General features: G+C 38.7%; 1 protein-coding gene and 1 non-coding gene across 2 annotated transcripts; one reads left to right on the forward strand and one right to left on the reverse strand.

Moving 5' to 3' along the window:
- Positions 1–1,290: 1,290 nt before the first annotated feature.
- On the reverse strand, positions 1,291–2,727 carry LOC137633753 (uncharacterized). Its single transcript, XM_068365999.1, has 2 exons — positions 2,328–2,727; positions 1,291–2,120 (listed from the first exon to the last, which is right to left on the reverse strand). Exons 1-2 carry the CDS (start codon positions 2,725–2,727, stop codon positions 1,291–1,293), a joined length of 1,230 nt encoding a protein of 409 aa, XP_068222100.1.
- Positions 2,728–17,302: 14,575 nt separating this feature from the next.
- On the forward strand, positions 17,303–17,421 carry LOC137634038 (5S ribosomal RNA). Its single transcript, XR_011042436.1, has one exon. It is a non-coding gene; the product is annotated as a 5S ribosomal RNA (ribosomal RNA).
- Positions 17,422–22,544: the final 5,123 nt, after the last annotated feature.

Below are 22,544 nucleotides of genomic sequence, written 5' to 3' on the forward strand. Positions count from 1 at the left end.
CTCAAGTTAGTAACTTACTTCACCGGAAAACAACCGTATGAAGCAAGCCCCTACCAATGACTATCATGTCTCTCAGGATCTGAAAAACAAAAAACACTCCCTGTAAAACTGTTCACGTAAAAGGGAAACTAAATTACTCACGGGAATCCGTATTAACAAAAACAACAAAACGGGAATTCGTTCAATAAAAATCCCTTCAAAGGAATTCGATTTTTAAATCTAAAGCACAAAACAAATTATTCAAAAACTGTGGTAATCCACCAAAAACAAAACTTAATGGCTAATAGCCTAATGTGGTAATCCACCAAAACAAAACTTTATGGCACATAGCCTAATGTAGTAATCCACCAAAACAAAACTTTATGGCAAATAGCCTAATGTGGTAATCCACGAATAACAACAAATGAATTCTCAATAAAAGTGGTAATTCACTGCAAAAACAAAACTTGAAGATAAAAAAAAAAAGAACCGAAAACAAAATTGGAAAAATAGCTATTTCTTTTGATCCCGAGATTTATATTTTAACAAGGTCTTGAGAAGGGAACTAAATTAATCTAATGTATTAAATCATTATGGCTAGGGTATCAAATCAACTCATGTTCAGATGTGAAAAGGCTGACTCACCTCAATACTCCTGCCGTTCACTAAATTACTGTTGCTCCTGCTGCCCCCCAAAGTGTCATAGTGTCGGTATCACTAGGGGTTTATCCTTCCATGAGCGCGACTTAAAAATGACCACAGTACAATAAGGATTTTGCCTGAGAACTGACTTGGAAACTCTGATCGCCTTGACAAAAACTTCCAGCTCTCGGACAAGTGTAAACAAGCAGTTCACCTTAAAAACAATACTAGGCGACAGATCACTAATAACAAGATTGTTTAGAGGAACTAAAGTCAGCCCCGCTCTACACTTGAACATGACAAAAATAATATTACGAATAATATTTAAGAGGTTTGATATTTATTATATTTAACAACAAAAGAAATCACTTTCAACTTCTCCAATTTTGGTTTACGATAAATTATTTTCTACACTGGGGGGAGGGGATTCAATTTATTTATATAAACTAAATAAATTGAATGCAGAAATTCATGATAAATAGGATCCCCAAAGCAAGAAAAGTTGAAAACATTAAATTACAAAAAATATTTAATACATTCAATATACAAAGGTATATTAAAATTTAAATATAACATGACATTATTGACAGTTAAATGCCCAACCAAATACTCTATATAATAACTATTTACAAGTAAAGATTCTCTTATTCACCCGAAACATAAATCATTTTAGGTTTCCAAGATTTTTCTAGTCCGTTCCGAGCTGTCAATAGCAGCCTGGCGCTTAACTCTAGTATCCTTGGGTACTTGAGACTCCTGTACATCAACCTTAGAATTATTCGGAATTTCATCTTTCCGGGTGAGAAGTGGGATGATGACTGACGAATGTCTCTTCACAAGTTCTTGGGTTTTCCCTTTAAGGATAGTGGCACCAGTAACCTCACCCAAAGTATTTGTAAAAATCTCTTTTACAACGCCCATCGGGTAGTCATTTGGCTTAGTGAAATTTTCTTTAAGTAGTACAATATCTCCAGGTGAGATCTTATTATGAGTGACTGGCTTGTATCTATCAGGGACATCTACAGCCTGATGTATTAGATTAGCAATAAATTCTTCCTGATATAGTTTAACTAAATTGTTTCTCACCTTTTGCAATTGATTGTAATCTTGCTTAAACTTTGATTGAGAATAATTTTCAGGAATCCAGTCAGGGTCTCTCCCCTCATGCAATTCGGGAATTATATTAACCGATATCAGATCGTACCCATGAATCAAATTTTCTGGGGTGATAGGTTCTGGAATGTCATCGCCAATCTGATCCCTTAAGGCTTCTTTAAATGCTATTGGCCTACGATTGACTAAATGAATGACTTGTTGAATTAGGAACTCAAAATCATGGTATTCTAAGACATTCTTACCAATAGCTCCATAGATCAATCTTTTAACAAGTTTAACACATACTTCCACCATCGAACCTAACTGACTATGACCCTTGACAAATTGGTCAAACTTTAAAGATTGGACCCCATTGCGTTCAAAATATGACTGAGTCTCATGATCTTTGATGTAGTCAATAATTATATTAGAGGCAGAGACTAGTTGGGAGCCTAGGTCACTAATACAATATTCTGGGATTCCAAACTGGAAACAATGAATCTGAAAGGCTCTAAGAAATTCTTTAACAGAAAGATCTAAACAAATAATCAAATTAACTGCTCTACTCCACATACAAGTGATACATAGTAGATAGATTTTTCCTTTCTTACCCTGTTGTTTAACGCTCAATGGGCCAATGAAATCCATAAATAAATATCTAAAGGGGACATTAGGTGGTGACACTCTCCATTTCCTGTAGGGAGATTGATTAATACTATTGGTTCTTGACTTAAACCTACGACAAAAAACACATTCTCTAAGGTTTCTCTTAACCACTGAAAAATATGACGGTACGTAAAACCGCTTTCTCATTTCTGACAAAACAGAGTAACATCCCGTATGGTTGAGCTTTTTGTGCAGGTTATGCACAATCAGGGAAGTTAGATGGCTATTTTTAGCCAGCAACAAAGGAAAACCATGCCTCCGAATGAGTTTGTCACACTTGCTATGTACTCTAAGCAAACCATTGTTGTCAACGTAAACATTAAGCTGACCTATTATGTTAGGCATGTCTTTTTTTCTTTGAGTAGGACAATTGAAATATGTAAAAACCTCAGGGAAATGTGCCCGTTGATCCTGTAGTATAACTAACTTGCAAGCTCTTTCATGTATACTATTGCTCTTTAATTCTAAGTGAGCAAATTTATTGGAGTCCTTAGCTTTCAAACAACCCTTTAACTTCTCTACGAAAATAATAACTTGCCTGATTAGCAATATTATACAAGTAAATCAAAACTGGAAAATTCTTCAAATTTAAGAAAATATTCAAAATTATCTGACATGGCCACAACATTGGAACTAGTACACACAGACTCCCCTATTTCTAAACTATTATCCAGCTCGCACTCTGCATAAGGATTTGGAACCATAAATGATAAATTACCATTTTCACTGCATAGGAAGGTTTCCTTTTCCTCAAAACATTCAGGACCAGAATAGAAATTGGTTTGCATCAACTTACGATATGAAAGGCAACGAGTTATGGCATCTGCAGGATTTTCATTCCCTCCAACAAAAGCAAAATGGACGGGGTGTTTTGCACATAAGTTCTCTACATGCTGAATTCGATTCATCACAAAACCTGACCGTTTCTGCATTTTTGACAATTTATTAGTAGACGAATTCAACCAAGAGAGTGCTACCTGACTATCCGAAAACACATGAAGGCCAACAATATTCAAAGAATTGATGCATAGTGGTCCAGCTAATTCGTTATACAAATCTAAAACCACTTCTGTTGCAAAGGCTACTCCCTGCATCTCCAAAGATGGAATGCTTTTACTTTCCAACTGCCTATTTATCATACGATTTTTTGCCATCACAAAACTTGACGACATAGAATCAATATCAATGATGTACACAACAACACCATATAGTAATTTAGAGCTATCACAGCAAGCAGCCAAATGAAATTTTCCATCCCTACGTCCAACAAATCTATCAATAGCAATATCAGGAGCGGAATTGGCCTGATTAGCAATATTATGCCATTCTTTACGTAACTCTGGTGATAATTGATCGTCCCATCCTAAATTTCTATTTCACTGAAGACCATGAAGAAATAATCTGCTTCGATTTAGGATGGGACCAGTAATACCAAAAATATCAAAGTGAGAGGCAATGGTACTTAAAATTTCCCTCTTAGTTTTAGCCTTACCATTCAACTGAAATTTATTTGCTAACAGACAATCAAGTGTTCGATTCCACTGCATACCAAGAAGTTTAACAACCTCTCCCGTTTCAGAACCTGTGCAGGAATCTATTTCTCCCTGTAGGGACCTGTCATTAGTAACGAACTGTTGTAAATCAAAACCATAAGGAGAAAATATAGATCCTACCACAGAATATGCCCAGTGCAGATTTTCAATTTCATTTGCACTAAAAGCACAATTGTCCATATAAGACAAAGAATGAATGCACCTTTTCAACTCCTTCAACTGGTTTTCATCATGCTCAGCATCTAAAATCAAAATCTTGTAAAGACCAAGCATCAACAAAGTTGGGGAACATCTTAAGCCGAAGCTCAACCTAACATTCCGATATGCAACAATGGTAAAATCTCCCTTCTCAACATTTTTATACCATAAAAAACAGAGTCTGTTAGCATCAACATCACTTAATGCAATCTGGTTAAAGGCCTTGCATAGATCAAAGCATACTAACAATTTATCAAACCTTAAATGTAATAATGATGAAGAAAGTTTCTGATTTAGGCATGGACCTGCATGTATGGCCTGGTTATGACTTATTGTCTGACCCTTGGTTGAGTTTCTTTCACACAAGTTTGATAGAAACACAACTCTACATTTGGTAGTTTCACGATTCAATTTGAACACACCCATATGAGGCAAAAAAGAGTGTTCTGGGTGTTCATGTACAAACTGGTCAAGATTAGGAATCCTTTCTATTATTCCAACCCTTTCCTGTTCTTTTAGGGCTTCATTCATTAACTGTAAATGAGATGGATTTCTCTTTAGTTTTTTAAGATTAGATTCCAAAATAACTTTAGCCAAATGAAAATTTCTACCAAGCATATGAGATACTTTTGCATTCCACAAAAGTGGCATAACTAATCTACCCTCCTCATTCTGAATAGTGTGATCCAAACAATATTTGACAAGCTGATCATGCAGCTCTGAATTCTCCAAATCATAAACCTCATTGTCCAAGTGAATATATTTATTACAAATACTGGCAAGCACATCATCTGTGGCTTTATCTAACTGAACAAATTACATTACCTTTTTCATCGATTACACTGAATTCTGAAACCTTAATAGGATAATCAACTTCACACTTATCCAGAGAAGACGGCTTATCTATCTTTACACCCAAACCAGTAATATACTGATGACAATTTATAACCAAGGAGGACGGATGTAGATAAGGAATATCCTTCAATAAGGTGTCAATTTCACCTTTAAGAAGGACACCAAACGGGGTCATAGCATACATAGACCTGCTATTCCTACCAAAAACTACTTCTGTGAGTGGTAAACAATATCCGGATTTAGTTCCCAAAATCAAATCAATATTCTCAATGCAATCACTATTAGGCGTTAGAAACTCATCAACCAACACATACCCTTTCGTCTGGAAACCGTAAACCACTTTGCCCAAACCTTTTAATTTCAACTTTATGTTAATAGATGGAATACATAATGCCTCTATTTTGTGAATAGCATTACCAATTATTATTTCAAATTCCACTAGTTTTGAGGCATATTTCTGAGAAACAATACCATTTATTCTCAAGTCAACCTTGGCTTGTAATACCTTTAAATCCAAAGCATTGGCTAGTTCCTCACTAATCAGATTTAACTGACTTCCATCATCCTTCAATGCTCTTATGCTTCTGTTTTGGATGCTACAAGAAAAGGTAGGGAGAATGCTGGAATCACAGTCCAAATTACTTTTAAGAGCCTCCATTATAACTACGTTATTATTAGATTCCATGGAGGAATTCTTCTTATCCTTTTTCGAGGAAGTCTTAGGAGATTCAGATTTTCTATTATCATTAGGAGATGCTGATTTTTTACTATTCTTACAGAGGAAACTAAAGTGCCATGCTTTATAAAACTTACATTTCATCTTAAATTTAAAGTTACATTTGTCAGTAGTGTGACTCAAGCTTGCACACTTATAACACCCATTTAAAGATTGAATTTTGTCAAGCTTAGTGGTAACATCCGAAAATATTTCACATTTATAAATAGGATGCAAGGCAGGTTTGCCTTCTGTGGTACACAAGACACAAGGAAAGAAATTTGACGGTTTCCTTAGGGAACTAACACTAGCAGCATAACTTGCACTATTCTTCCTATGATTATGATTATCATGCAATTTATTTCCTACATTAGACCTCTTACTTTGCTCATTAAATCTTTCACAGGCCTCAAAGAAATTATCATTAATTTCCTTTAATGTTGGCCTTGATGAATTAGTAATGTGGGTTAAGTGTACTTTAAAACGATTATCTAAGCCCTGCTAGAAAAAATACCTAAAAAAATCCTCACGTTCCAGAGACAAACTTTCAGCTGCTTGAGTTAGATTTCTTATCTGTGAAATATATTCAAATGGGTCACTTTCTAATTTCATATTGATTTCAGAGATTTTTTTGATGGTATTAAAAATTCTGAGGTCTTTAGAAGCTAGGGCCTCTGTTAGTAATTTCTTGGCATGAACATAACCCTTCTTGTCCGATTCTAATGATTCTAAAAGTACTAAGGCCCTTCCACTGATTTGCTGCTTTAACAGAATAAATTTGTCATATTCTGAATATTTGAACATAGACGTTATGTCTTCAAAATCTTTAAAAAACTTCAATAGATCCTCCCCTTCTTGGCTACGAAATTCTGGAAGCGGAGCAGTGGGACTCTTCAACAAACTTCGGGCAGTATCAACACTAACATTAGAAAGGGAAACATTTCGTGTAAGCTCAGCAGTACATTCCCGAATTTTAACAACATAACTTTCACAGGAATCAAGTTCGGCATTTAGCCATGTTTCATCCTCCTCTTCAGACCATTTGAGCCTTTGAATTTCACTATTATACTTCTTAAGCGATTCTAAATGATCTTGTAACTCTGACTTAATCTTATTCTTTTCCAATTCAGTTAACTGACAATAATTAGTCCTTTTATTATAACATTCAGTTACTAACTTGCGAATATATTTTCGGGAATTAATCAACAACTTTAATTCAGACGCCATGTTTAATTAGGAATTTGCTTTTACAATGTCTGATAAACAATTATAAATCCACTGAAACAGACAGTCTAAACCCCCTCTATTGAAATGAATGCCGTCAGCTTTAAAATAGCTAGGGTCATCGAGTTTTGACGAACCGTTAATCAACAAAGTTTTATATTTAAAGGGTTGACGGTCTAACCACTTATTAAAATTTCTAGCTAATTTCTTATACAAATCTGCAGAAGGGGGGCCGTGTCTATTAGTACTTTTCAAGTGGCGAATTTCAACGTGAGCAACAACAAGTAGTGAATTTGGTAACCTTAATCTCAAAATAGCAAAAAAACGTTCACAATCTGCTTTAACAATATTCAAATCCACATTCTCCCATATAATCTTTTCCACCCAAAAATACAACGGTCACTTCTGGATTATATTCAGCCAAATCATCCAACAACTTCGGATTAAGTATAAAATTCCTATATCCGAATCCAGGAAATGCTAAAAATTCAACAGGCACTTTAAGATCACCGTATGTCAAACACGAATAACCTAACTGCTTCAAGTCCCGAACGTAACTATGGCCTAAAACACCGATTTTCATGTAACCTTTAACAAAATATGCTCAAAGATACCGACACTAAATAACACCAAAGGAAGGGCAGCAGGCAGCAATTTCTTCTCAAGTCCCCCCAGGGGTTCCATACACAATATTTTATCAATGGCAAGGTAAAAAACAAATAAAATGAGGTAAATGAAGCAAGAAGTTTTTTAAAGTCCAGTTGTATTAATTTAATTAATATTTTTGATAAAAATTACTGGTTGAGACAACCGAGACGATTAATTGCTGTCCTGCCTCCCTCAAGTTAGTAACTTACTTCACCGGAAAACAACCGTATGAAGCAAGCCCCTACCAATGACTATCATGTCTCTCAGGATCTGAAAAACAAAAAACACTCCCTGTAAAACTGTTCACGTAAAAGGGAAACTAAATTACTCACGGGAATCCGTATTAAAAAGAAAAAAAAAAAACGGGAATCCGTTCAATAAAAATCCCTTCAAAGGAATTCGATTTTTAAATCTAAAGCACAAAACAAATTATTCAAAAACTGTGGTAATCCACCAAAAACGAAACTTAATGGCTAATAGCCTAATGTGGTAATCCACCAAAACAAAACTTTATGGCACATAGCCTAATGTAGTAATCCACCAAAACAAAACTTTATGGCAAATAGCCTAATGTGGTAATCCACGAATAACAACAAATGAATTCTCAATAAAAGTGGTAATTCACTGCAAAAACAAAACTTGAAGATAAAAAAAAAAGAACCGAAAACAAAATTGGAAAAATAGCTATTTCTTTTGATCCCGAGATTTATATTTTAACAAGGTCTTGAGAAGGGAACTAAATTAATCTAATGTATTAAATCATTATGGCTAGGGTATCAAATCAACTCATGTTCAGATGTGAAAAGGCTGACTCACCTCAATACTCCTGCCGTTCACTAAATTACTGTTGCTCCTGCTGCCCCCCAAAGTGTCATAGTGTCGGTATCACTAGGGGTTTATCCTTCCATGAGCGCGACTTAAAAATGACCACAGTACAATAAGGATTTTGCCTGAGAACTGACTTGGAAACTCCGATCGCCTCGACAAAAACTTCCAGCTCTCGGACAAGTGTGAACAAGCAGTTCACCTTAAAAACAATACTAGGCGACAGATCACTAATAACAAGATTGTTTAGAGGAACTAAAGTCAGCCCCGCTCTACACTTGAACATGACAAAAATAATATTACGAATAATATTTAAGAGGTTTGATATTTATTATATTTAACAACAAAAGAAATCACTTTCAACTTCTCCAATTTTGGTTTACGATAAATTATTTTCTACAACATCAAACCAACCCTTTTCTCTCTCTTTCATCTAATGGATTCTTTAAGGAACGAACCCCCATCCCCTGGATACGCTGACTCTCCCCCGGCACTGTTGACGACCTCTGCTAATGTGATAAGGGAAAGCTCTGTTGATGACCTCGGAACGGGAAAGGACCATTCTACTGATATTTCTAAATCGAGTAATTTGGGTAACACGACGAAACTTCGAATCCTCCATGTTAAACAAATTTCAATAGAGACAAATTATGATGATCTATGTAAAGCATTTGAATGCTATGGATACATAAAAGAAATAAGGATGAAACTTGAAGCTGAAACTTGGGATTCATGGATATCTTATAGTAGTTATGACGAAGCATTTAGTGCAATAAGTAACTTGAATAATATTAAAATTAATAACTTGAATGTCGCGGCTGCTCTCTGCGATAAGGTACCAAAAGATTTGGATGTGTACAGGCCTGCCGATTGGTTGGAAAAAGATGCAGATTTAGTTATGCCCTCCCAGAGAAATCCAAAACCACCGATGTGGCTTATAGCTGAATCAAAGGGGGTTACAGGGAATTATTTTAAAATATGCAAATTGATTCAGAAAAAAGTAGGAACTATTGCACCAGGCGATATATCTCGTTTCGGAAAAAATAGTTTCCTTATCCATGCTAAATCCAGTACACAGTCGGTAATATTGTCCAATATGAATATAAGTAATGATGACATTAAGTTAGATGTCAAACCCCACCTAAATTTTAGCTACGGAAGGGGCGTAGTTTTTAACAGAGATCTATATGATTTTACAGAGGAGGAAGATACTCACGTTCCAGGATGCTGATGTACCTTTTCATATTATTATCGAGAACGAAAGGATTAAAGTAAGACCCTTCAAGCAGAAGCCATTGCAATGCTTTAATTGTTTTAAATTTGGGCACCTGTCCAAAGTTTGCAAAAATGAGATGTGTGGTATTTGCTCCAAATCTTACCATGGAGAGTGTGCACTTGGAGCCAGGTGTTTAAATTGCAGCTCGAATCACAAATCCACAGACAAGAGCTGCGAGCTATATAAGTTGGAGGAAGCTGCCCTCAACAAATCAAACTTAGAACATATAAGTGTGACCCATGCCAAAAGACTATTAAATAAATCAAATACATATGCTAAGGCATTAAAATCAAACCAACCTAGCGCTGCCAATAGCTCAAAAAAAGTATACTATCTGACAAAATGTCAAATAACGAGGTAACCATATTACCTCCTGAGGCTTTACCACGGTGTATTAACACTAGGTCATTGCCCATTGCTGTACAGCCTTCAGCCGCCATTACAAAAAATAATACAAACCTCTCTCAGGCCATGTCCTTGCCTGATCTGATGGAGGTTCCACTTAAGACTAACTTACCTGATGCACCTGTTGTGGGAAAGGTGCAAAAACCTCGAATCCCACCATCTATTAATCGTAAAAGAGAGAGACCTCCATCTCTCTCTCCACCCTCCATTAGAAACGTTAAGGTTATGACATCAAATAAATTTGATGTTTTGTCTGTTGATGTTTCTAATGAACCAGAAGATGAACTGAATAAATCAGAAATTCAAGTTGAGGTCCACCATCCACCTCAACAAATAGATAAAAAGAATACAAAGAAAAACACAAATGTAAAACCCAACATAACAAGACCACCTCTGAAGAAACCTATCGGTAATAATGTTAAATTGAAAACTGCTAATGGGAAGACCTCATCCAAGATGTCTTCCAGAAATGATCCATAGTTTTCTCCATTTTGCAATGGAACTGTCAGGGTTTGAGGGCAAAATATGAAGAACTTAAGCTCCTAATTCATGAGCATTCCCCCATAATTGTATGTCTACAGGAAAGTATGCTTGATTCTAACACTCCTAGTCCTCGAGAGTATGTTAGCTATAGAACACCATATAATCAACAAGCAGGGAGCCATGGCGGAAGTCTCATGTACATTCGTCGAGATGTTCCCCAAATACCCATGTCTATACGTACAACCCTGCAGGCAGTTGTTGTACAAATTGATATAGGGAGAAAATATACAATATGCTCTCTGTACTTACCTCCAAATGATAATATTTCATATGATGATTTAGCAGAAGTCATTCAACAACTCCCTCAACCTTTTCTCTTACTGGGAGATATGAATGGTAGACATCCTTTATGGGGTGATGTTTTGGCCAACACAAGGGGCAATATTATCTCATCAATTGTGGAGAATGAGGATGTGGGGCTCCTTAATACAGAAGAGCCCACGCACTTCCATGTTCAGACAGGTACTTTGTCATGCATTGACCTTTCAATTGCAAGCTCTAACTGCCTTCTTGATTTTGATTGGAGGACATTAGATGATTGGCATACTAGTGATCATGCATCAATCATTATAAACACCAACAAGGGTCCGCCTTTGCAAAGATCGCCACGTTGGAATCTAGACAAGGCAGACTGGGTTAAATTTTCTGAGCTAAGTGAAATCGAAGGGAGAGCAGAACAGTTTGAAAGTATTGATGATGCCATAGATCTACTGAATGGAACTCTTCATACAGCAGGAATCAATTCGATTCCCAAAACCACAGGACTATTCAAAAGACGACCAGTCCCGTGGTGGTCCTCAGAATTAACAGCCTTGCACAGAGCCACCAGAAAATCTCTGACTAGATTGTGTAGACGCCGTACTGATGAAAATTTGATATACAAAAAGTGTAGAGCACAGTTCCGTCGTGCCATGAAAGAAGCTAGACGCCAATCTTGGGTGGCTTTTGTTTCCTCCATTAATAGTAGAACACCACCATCTTCTGTATGGAGGAAAATAAAAAAAAATTGCAGGCAAATTTTCCCCGAACCCACCACCAATGTTGAAAGTGAATGGTCAGTTTGTGACTGAAGGAAATGAAGTTAGTAATGCCCTGGCTCACCATTTTTCAAATGTATCGTGCAAGAGTGTAGCAGCTCCTGGTCACCAGTACAGGAGCATTGAAGAAAAGAAAATTTTAAAATTTGCAACAGGAAGGGAAGAATCGTATAATTCTCCTTTTACTGAAAGAGAACTTGATTCCGCACTCGCTACTTGCAACGATACAGCTCCTGGACCCGATGGAATTCTATATGCAATGGTTAAACATGTACATTTTAATACAAAGTTATTTATTTTAAGTATTATTAATAGAATATGGCATGATCATAGTTACCCAAGTGTTTGGGAACTATCCATTATTTTAGCCTTTTTAAAACCTGGTAAGGACGAGTTTTTAGCAGCAAGCTATCGACCTATTGCATTGACTTCGTGTTTATGTAAAATCATGGAGAAGATGGTCAATGCAAGGCTGATGTGGTACCTTGAAAAGAAGGGTATTTTATCACCGATTCAATGTGGATTCAGAAAAATGCACTCAACAACTGATGTGTTAATACGACTTGAGTCTTCTATTTGTGAAGCCTTTGCTTCCAAACAGCACCATGTGACAGTATTTTTTGACCTTGAAAAGTCACATGATACCACATGGAGATATGGTATACTTAAAACCATTCATGAATTTGGCTTGAGAGGAGAGCTGCCACTATTTATTTAGGCATTTCTTTCACGTAGAGTTTTTCAAGTGAGAGTGGGGGAAACTCTGTCAGAGAGTAAGTGCCAGGAAGGAGGAGTTCCTCAGGGTAGTGTGCTGAGTGTAACCCTTTTTGCACTAGCAATTAATGGGATATCCTCAGACATTCCCCAGGATGTTCTCTCAACATTATTTGTGGATGATCTCTCAATATCATTTGATGGCACTAGAATGGCAATGGTTGAGAGAAAAATCCAACTCTCTATTGATAAAATTATCCAGTGGGCTGACATGAATGGATTTAAGTTCTCGACAAGTAAAACTACCATTGTCCATTTTGTTGTATCCGGGGAGTACATCCAGACCCGGATATATACATTAAAGGTCAACGGATACCATGTGCAAGAGAAGCTAAATTTTTAGGTTTGATATTTGATTGTAGGCTTACATGGGTTCCTCACTTAAAAGCGTTAAAAGCTAAATGTGTTGAAGCTCTGAATATCTTAAAAGTATTGTCCCATACATCATGGGGGGCAGACCGCAATACTATTTTAAAATTATACAAGGCCTTGATTTTTTCCAAAATTAGTTATGGTTGTGAAATATATTCTTCAGCCACCCCAAGCCGGTTAAAAATATTAGACTCGATACACCATGCAGGTATTAGATTGTCTACTGGAGCTTTTAAAACCTCGCCTATCCCAAGTCTCCTTGTTGATGCTGGAGAGTTACCTCTAGACCTTTACCGAATGTCTTCCATTATTCGGTATTGGTTTAGATTGCAAAGACTCCCTAACTCTCTAGCCTTTCAGACTGCAAGCCTTGTAAGACACGCATCATACTCTGAGTTGCACCCAAAATCTCCTCAACCTTATGGCTTTCGGGTGAAACGATTATTAAATAGTCTGAATATAATTAGAAATAAGGTACTTCCATTCAAGGTATCATCAACGCCTCCATGGAAGTTACCAGAGATATCTTTTTGTAAATATTTTATTGGAGGTAAGAAGAATATGTCAGACCTAGAAGCCAGGTCTCTTTTTAATGAACATGTTAAAGAACATAGAGGATCAACTTTTATCTATACTGATGGCTCCAAATCTGATGCTGGCGTTGGATTTGGAGTACATAGTAATGGTTTTAATTGTAGAGGTGAACTTCCTCTGACCGCTTCCATATTTACTGCCGAACTGTATGGCATATTAACCACTATTGAGAAAATAGCGTTGGAGAAGGAGGGTAATTTTACAATTTTTAGTGATGCAGGGAGTGTCCTTCAAGCTATAGAAGTTTTTAATTCTAATAACCCTCTAGTTTTAAAGATTTTAGAATGGCTTTTTATTATTGGACGGAGAGGTATAACAGTTCAATTTTGTTGGGTTCCAGCACATGTAGGTGTGTCTGGGAATGAGAAGGCAGATTCACTGGCTAAGAAGGCTGCATCCAAGTTGCTGCCAAGAAGGTATCCCATTCCCTGTGATGATTTCTTACCTGACATCAAGAAATTGGTTTGCAAAAAATGGCAACAGCAATGGGATAGCCTAGATGGCAATAAAATGCGAGAGGTAACAAATGACATATCTCCTTGGAGGTATAATATGATGCCCCGAAAATGGGAGACGTCTCTTTGTCGTCTCCGTATTGGTCACACTCAGTTGACACACGAGTTTCTGCTGAAGGGCCAACACCAACCGTATTGTGACGACTGTTTAGTACCTCTAACAGTAAGGCATTTGTTGACCGAATGCCCCAATTATAACAACTTAAGGAATAGATATTTGTTTGAGGCTCGAGGTGAGGGTGGCAGGTTCATCCTTGCCAAGATTCTTGGAAATGATGTGTCCTACCATGCAAGTGGCATTTTTAGATTTATTTCAGAAGCAGGTCTTCTGAAAAATATTTAACTTTTAAATATTAAACTTAGGCGGTGAATATATAAATAGCTGATGTCTCCGACGGTCGACAGATTCCAAAAACTCGCGAGCGATCGCCATGAAGGCTGCCGGGTGTGCCCACCAGCGCCGACTATCGGCCAGATACCGCATATACTTCTCAACCAAACCAGTTCTTCTCTGTCGGTGTTAAAGACAACACTGGTTCCGCTCGCGCTAGACCTCGAGTTTTTTACCGAATTGGTGAAGTACTTGGTTTTGGTTTTATTGCTTTCGCCGTGTTGGATTATTCAATACTATCTTCAAAAGAAATGCTTTTGAAAGGAGAGGAAAAGTTTTTGCCCTTGCTTTTTTAATCTCGCTCTGGTTTTTCCATAGAGAAAAGATGGCCGACCCTTCCCCCAGTGTACGGAAGTGTGTTAAAGGCTTTTAGTAATTATTTTATCACTTTATAAATTATTGTTGATATTTATAGATTTACCTCTATATATTTTATATCTCACCCGCCTTTATTAGGCCTCTTCGATTAGCTTTCCATTTATACTAAACACCGAGATAAATTTTATGTTTTTGTTTATAAGCGGCCTTTGCTTATTCTTTGTAGGCGGTCCTGACTTGGAAAACGAAGTTAAACAACGTTGAGCCCATTCAACTTTTATTTTTGTTTAGATTGATGAGATGAATATTTTTAGAAAATATTTTAAGAAATTTATTCTTGGAATAGTCTTCGTGCTGTTTTTCAAAGATGAACTAACGTTTGGTTTATTTATGCCACGCAGTTTGCGCTCTATCGTTACGATAGAGAAAGAGAGAATCACGGTTTCACTTTGCAGAAAGAGTAAATCGAATTTGACGTTTTGTTCATTCTTCTTTCAAATTGAAGTTTTTTAGATACTAATTTAAAGGAACATGTTAATTTTCTTAGTCCTTTTAGTTTTTTCCTTTAGTCAAATAACCTGTTATTGACGAAGAGTGAGTATGCCATTCTCTTGTGAGTGACAAGAGAGAGAGAGAGAGAAAGAGAGAACGATCTTTATTCTCGTCCCAAGTCTCTGTAACAAGGAGTTTGGGAGCGAGTAACGTTGTTCTCGATTCAGATTTTTACTCTCGTCCCAAGTCTCTGTACGGGGAGAGAGGATAAAACGTTTTAGTTTTTATTCTCATCCCAAGGCACTGTACGGTGAGAGATTGAAAACGTAGTCCTTAGTGAACTAGTTTTAGTCTCATCCCCAGTCACTGATCTTTTTAACTTTATATATTTCCGTTTTATTCGATATACAGTGAACCCTCGCTACTTCGCGGTTCGACCATCGCGGATTCACCACTTCGCGGATTTTTTCCATAACCCATATATATACAGTAATATATATATATATATATATATATATATATATATATATATATATATATATATATATATATATATGTATGCATGTATTTATGTATATCTGTAGGTATGTATATGTGTATATATATATATATATATATATATATATATATATATATATATATATATATATATATATATATATATATATATATATATATATATATATATATATATATACACACACACACATATATATATATATATATATATATATATTATATATATATATATATATATATATATATATATATATATATATATATATATATATATATATATCTATATATCTAAAGTAGGAAGATGTGATGTAGTTCTAAGGGAAAAGTATGGGAAATATGTCTGGGTAATAAGCAAAGCTCTACCTCCAGTTTGTTTCTACATTATGATCAGAGATAAATGTAAACAAAACATTGGTTGCCATTTTTTATCGTGCTTTTTAGCATGTTTAGGAAATGCATGATATAAAATCACCTTTAATATTTGTGCCTGTTTTAGTTTAGGGTACTGTAGTACATGCATTAAGTGTTCTGTACATTAAAGGGTAGTTTGTTAACAGTACTACGTACAAGGGAAGGTTTTTAAAGTCTGAATATACATGTTGAATAAATAGGTAAATATGGTGTCACTACTTCGCGGATTTTCACCTATCGCGGCCGCGACTGGAACCTATCTACCGCGATAAACGAGGGTTCACTGTATATGTATATGTTTATTGATTTTTGCATGTGTGTTTCATTTTGTACTAATGTGCTTACATTATACGACTTATTTCGCAATTCTAACCTTTTGATTTAAGGGAGAATTGCGTGCTTCAGGTAGAAATCAACTTTATTCATGTCTAATGTGAAATTATTAAAAAATGCGATATCAGTGAAGAAAGTGCGAAAAACATGTTCAGTGTTGCGGAGGGTTCGTTTGTTCCTGCTTGTCGCTTGCCTAGTCCGAGACCTCTTTCAGGCTCCCCTGCACCAGGGAGAAGGAATGTCGTAGGACCTAAGGGAGTGAGAGGTGTAAACCAACGAACAGACGTTCCCTCAAAGGTATCAGACGTTGCTCGTCAAGCACGTCCTTGCCATAAGACAGGAGAGACGAAGTTTCTCCTCGTCTTCCGATGATTCGTCTCTTTAAAAGCCTGGGCGTAAGGTTTCGAGACGGTTGAAACGTTTATTAGTTCCTTCAGAACAAGTTCAACGTCCTAGCTGTAGTCATCATGAGAGTCCCATTCATAGCGATGACGTTCATGTACAGACGTTTCTCCCACACACTCGACGTGACGTTGAGCGGTAGACACCGTAGACACGACGTGACGTCGAGTGTCAGTCACCGTAGTCACGATATAGCATCGATCAGCAGTCACCGCTGTTACTACGTGACGTTTGAACGTCAGCCACCGCAGTCACAGGTTGATCCGAAGTTAAGTGTTTTGCAAGATACGTATACAGTACTGTTAAAGCTTTCTTCTTTAATAGAAGCTTACGATCCTGTTCCTGTGCGAAAGGATCCTTTGCTTTTTGTACGTCACGGTTCTGGGATACGTGATTCAGGTCTTCAACCTTCTAAACTAGCTTTGTTACGTCACGCTGACGTTATCCCTAGTGACAGCTTTGCTGTTAAACGAGATGCGGAGCATAAATCTCGATGTAACTTTGATCGCTTTGAACGTCAGTCAACGGCCATACCACGTTGAAAACACCGCTTCTCGTCCGATCAGCGAAGTTAAGCAACGTTGGGTCTGGTCAGTACTTGGATGGGTGACCGCCTGGGAACACCAGATGATGTTGGCATTCCACTGCAGTCACAGCGTGACGTTGAGCTGCAGACACCGCAGACACGACGTGACGTTGAGCGGTAGACACCGTAGACATGACGTGACGTCGAGGGTCAGTCACCGTTGTCACGATATAGCATCGAACAGCAGTCACCGCTGTTACTACGGGACGTTTGAACGTCAGTTACTTCTGTCACGACGTGTAGTAGAATAACATTCTCTGCAGTCACAACGTGACATCGACCCTCCAACTTTAACTTCTGTTCATATACAAGTTGATGTAGCCTGTCAGGCTTTTCCTTCACGTCATTCTGAATATAAATCTCCTTCTCGCAAGACTTTAGATTTATCAGATGATGTGCCTTCTGAAGAAGTTGATGACCCCCTTTCAACTAATGTACCTTTGGGGAGTCATTCAGAAGTGGAGTAACCTAGGGTGGTCCAACAATCCCTTGTTTTATGATTATGAATTTCTTTAGTGAAATTTTGTCCTACTCGTTTTGTAACGGCTGCTCCGCCGTCTGAGTTTACTCTTGGCATGACTTTCTTCGACTCCTACATTTACGAAGTCAGTTCTCTCTTGTTCTTCCAAGAGAGCCATGCTCTTACTGGGAGACTGGTTGGAATCCAGGAGAAGTTTAGGAAAGTCTGCTTTTGCTTTTCCTCCTTCTTAATTAGCTTCTCGCTCGAGCGTCTGGTGTGACACAGGAGAAGTTCTCGGTTGGGGAGTACCTGCCTCTGCCCAGGGAGACTTCTTAAGCCTAGTGGACTCTCCTCGTCGTCTAGCCATGAGACGCTCCAAGATTTTGTGGTCTGCTTCAGAGTTAGACCATCTCCTGTTAGGAGTTTTTTTCAAGCGTTTGAAGTATTTATTTGTTGGATTGGTCCCTGGGAGCCTTAAGTAAGAAGGTCTCTCCAGCTGTCAATGTATTGCTGTACAATTATGTCATGCATGAACAAGGCTATCAGGGATGGCTCCAATGATCTGGCAGTCACGTTCACTGCAGGAGTACTTAAGATGTAAGTGCGCTCAATGTGTTCATTCTCAAGACAAAGTTCACGATGAAGACTACCAAATCTGTCTTGGCAGCAGTAAGGGAAGGCGACTGGATGGTCTCTCTCGACCTTCAGGATGCATACTTCCACATCCCGATTCATCCAAACTTTCAACAACATCTGAGGTTTGTGGACGGGAAAATAGTGTACCAATTTCGAGCACTGTGCTTTGGCCTCATTCCTGCTCCTCTTGTTTTTACAAGGCTCTTGCAAAATGTAGCAAGCTTTCTACATTTTTTGAGGATTCAAAGCCTCCCTTTATTTTGACGACTGGCTAATCAGGGCGTCGTCATTAAATCGCTGTCTGGAGAGCCTCTAATGGACATTAGACCTAACCAAGGAGCTAGGTCTCATAGTGAACGTAGAGAAGTCGTAACTTACAGTACTCCATCTCAGACTATTCTTTATTTGGGAATGGAGATACAGTGTCGAATTTTTCGGGCCTTTTCGTCTCCCACAAGAATGGAACAAGCTCTGTTAAAAGTCCGTCACTTGCAAGAGAAAAACAGTTGCTCTGTAAGAGTTTGAACGAGCCTCGTGGGAACTCTTTCATCGCTGGAGTAGTTTATCTCTCTGGGGAGACTCAACCTTTGCCCTCTCCAATTTCACCTAAACCATTGGAACAAGGAGAAGGGCTTAGAGAGTATCTCTTTCCCAATCTCCAACTCAGTCTAGACATGTCTGACTTGGTGGGACAGCGACATAAGACTTCGAGAAGGTCTTTCTCTTGCGATCAAGAACCCAAACCATGTATTGTATTCAGATGCGTCAGATTTGGGTTAGGGAGCTTCACTGGATAGTCTGGAATGCTCAGGTCTTTGGTCCACGGATCAGAAGGAACTCCATTTATGGCAAGTAACATCTCTCTTTTGACGAGATTTGTGCAAGGAGAAATGAATGTCTTGGCGGACTGCCTCAGCAGAAGAGGACAAGTCATCTCCATGGAGTGGACGTTGCACAAGACTGTGTGCGAGAAGCTATGGAAGACATGGGGTCAACCCACCATAGATCTTTTTGCGACTTCTCTGACAAAGAGGCTTTCGACTTACTGCTCTCCAGTTCCAGATCCAGAGGCAGCCCACATAGATGCTTTCCTGCTGGACTGGTCTCACCTGGACTTTTATGCCTTTCCACCTTTCAAGATCCTAAACAAGGTGCTGCAGAAGTTCGCCTCTCACGAAGGGACCAGGTTGACGTTGGTTGCTCCCCTCTGGCCCGCAAGAGAGTGGTTCACAGAGGTACTTCTATGGCTGTTAGACGTTCCAAGAAGTCTGCCGTTGCGGATGGATCTCTTGCGACAGCCTCTAAAGAGATTTCATCAAAGCCTCCCCGCGCTTCGTCTAACTGCCTTCAGACTATCGAAAGACTCTCTTGAGCTCGAGGGTTTTCGAAGGAGGCAGCTAGAGCGATCGCGAGGGCTAGAAGATCCTCTACCATCAGGATCTATCAGTCGAAATGGGAGGTATTTAGAGACTGGTGCAAGTCCTCCTCTATTTCCTCTTCCAGTGCTTCTGTAGCGCAGATTGCGGATTGTCTGCTTTATCTGAGAAACGGTCATGAAGTTAGAGCGATAGCAACTTCAGTAGCGTTCAAGCGCTTCCTCTCTGCATCCACCATTAAAGGCTACAGAAGCATGTTAGCTTCTGTATTCAGGCATAGGGGTTTGGATCTTTCTAATAACAAGAATCTCCAAGACCTGCTTAAGTCTTTCGAGACTTCCAAGGAGCGTCATTTTTCGACTCCTGCTTGGAACTTGGACGTGGTCCTACAGTTCCTTATGTCAGACAGGTTTGAACCATTATATTCAGCCTCCCTGAAGGATCTTACCCTCAAGACACTTATTTTGGTGAGCTTGACTTCGGCTAAAAGGGTTAGTGAGATACATGCTTTTAGCAAGAACATCGGCTTCTCCACTAATAAAGCAGTATGTGCTCTTCAACTTGGTTTTTTGGCCAAGAATGAACTTCCGTCTCGTCCTTGGCCTAAATCATTTGAAATCCCCAGTCTTTCTGAGATTGTGGGGAATGAAGTTGAAAGAGTGCTGTGACCCGTTAGAGCTCTTAAATTTTATTTATCCAGAACTAAACCGCTACGAGGTTGTTCAGAGGCTTTATGGTGCTCTGTTAAAAAGCCCTCTTTGCCCATGTCTAAGAATGCGTTGTCTTATTTTATTAGACTTTTGATTCGGGAGGCACACACTCATTTAAGTGAGAAGGATCGTAATTTACTTAAAGTCAAGGCTCATGAAGTTAGAGCGATAGCAACTTCAGTAGCGTTTAAGCAAAATAGATCCATTAAAAGTGTTATGGACGTGGCCTTTTGGAGAAGCAAGTCGGTATTCGCTTCATATTACTTGAAAGATGTCCAGACTCTTTATGAGGACTGCTACACACTGGGACCATTCGTAGCAGCGAGTGCAGTAGTGGATGAAGGCTCTACCACTACATTCCCTTAATCCCAATATCCATTTAATCTACTCTTGAAATTTTTAATCTTGTTTTGGATTGTACGGGAGACTAAGAAGTCTTTCGCAATCTTTTTGATTTGGCGGGTGGTCAAAATATTGTTTCTTGAGAGCGCCCAGATTAAGGGTATTGATGAGGTCCTGTTATAGGGGTGTTCACCCTGGATATAGCAGCTCCTGGGAGTCTTTCAGCATCCTAAGAGGATCGCTGGGCTTCGTGAGGATAGCGGACTAATGAGGCAGAGTAATCATCAGTCAGCTTCCTTACCAGGTACCTATACTTAAGTTTGTTTTTTTAATATTTGTCAAAAACTCTTTAGCATATACGCCTTTATTGTTTTAATACTGGTCTCTACCCACCACCATGGGTGTGAATCAGCTATTTATATATTCACCGGCTAAGTTTGATATTTAAAAATGATATTTTCATTATAAAATAAATTTTTGAATATACTTACCCAGTGAATATATAATATTAAAGGCCCTCCCTTCCTCCCCGATAGAGACCCTACGGACTGAGAAGAACTGGTTTGGTTGAGAAGTATATGCGGTATCTGGCCGATAGTCGGCGCTGGTGGGCACACCCGGCAGCCTTCATGGCAATCGCTCGCGAGTTTTTGGAATCTGTCGACCGTCGGAGACGTCAGCTATTTATATATTCACCGGGTAAGTATATTCAAAAATTTATTTTATAATGAAAATATAATTTTTATGACATTCAACTTTTATGATTTTAATTGAATACTCTTTTATTATTTGTTTTATTTTATCTTTTATTTTTGTATACTGTACATAAAATAAATGTTACCGGCGTCAATGACCTTAGATGTCAGGATGCCTGAAAACTTTAAATCAATCAATCAATCAATCATTCCTGGCAAGAGGAATGTGCTCGCCGACAGTCTGAGCAGGGCTTCGCAGATAGTGAGTACCGAGTGGCCTATGGATCCTCAGATAGCCAACAAAGTCCTGACTTTGTGGGGTTCCCCGACGGTGGATCTTTTCGCGACAGCCTTGAATTTCAAGCTGCCTCTGTACTGCTCCCCAGTCCCGGACCCCAAGGCTCTCTGGCAAGATGCTTTCCAACAACGGTGGGACAACAGTGACGTGTACGCCTTCCCACTGTTTTGTCTGATAAGAAGGGTGCTCAACAGGACCAGACTATCGGTCAACCTGTCTATGACCCTGATAGCTCCACTATGGCATCACGCGGAGCTTCCGAGAGAGCTTCCCCCACGACACGAGCTACTCAGACAACCACATTGCATCTTCCACAAAGCCGTAGCCTCACTTCGGCTTCACGCCTGGAGACTATCCAGCGTCTCCTCACGGAGAGAAGCTTTTCGCAACAGGTTGCGAAGAGAATGTCTCGTCACCTGCGAAAGTCCTCTGCGGGAGTCTACCAGGCGAAGTGGAGAGTCTTCTGTGGTTGGTGTCGTGGGAGGGGTCTCTCTCCACTCGATGCCACTATTCCAGCAATAGCGGAGTTTCGGTCTCGGCAGTGAAAGGCTATCGCTCAGCCTTAAGCCTGGCCTTTAGGCTGAAAGGAGTGGACATTTCTTCCTCGCTAGAACTCTCTCTACTCATACGTAGCTATGAGCTTACCTGCCTTCAGTCGG

This window comes from Palaemon carinicauda, chromosome 43 (genome assembly GCF_036898095.1).
Source record: "Palaemon carinicauda isolate YSFRI2023 chromosome 43, ASM3689809v2, whole genome shotgun sequence".
Lineage (NCBI taxonomy): Eukaryota > Metazoa > Arthropoda > Malacostraca > Decapoda > Palaemonidae > Palaemon > Palaemon carinicauda.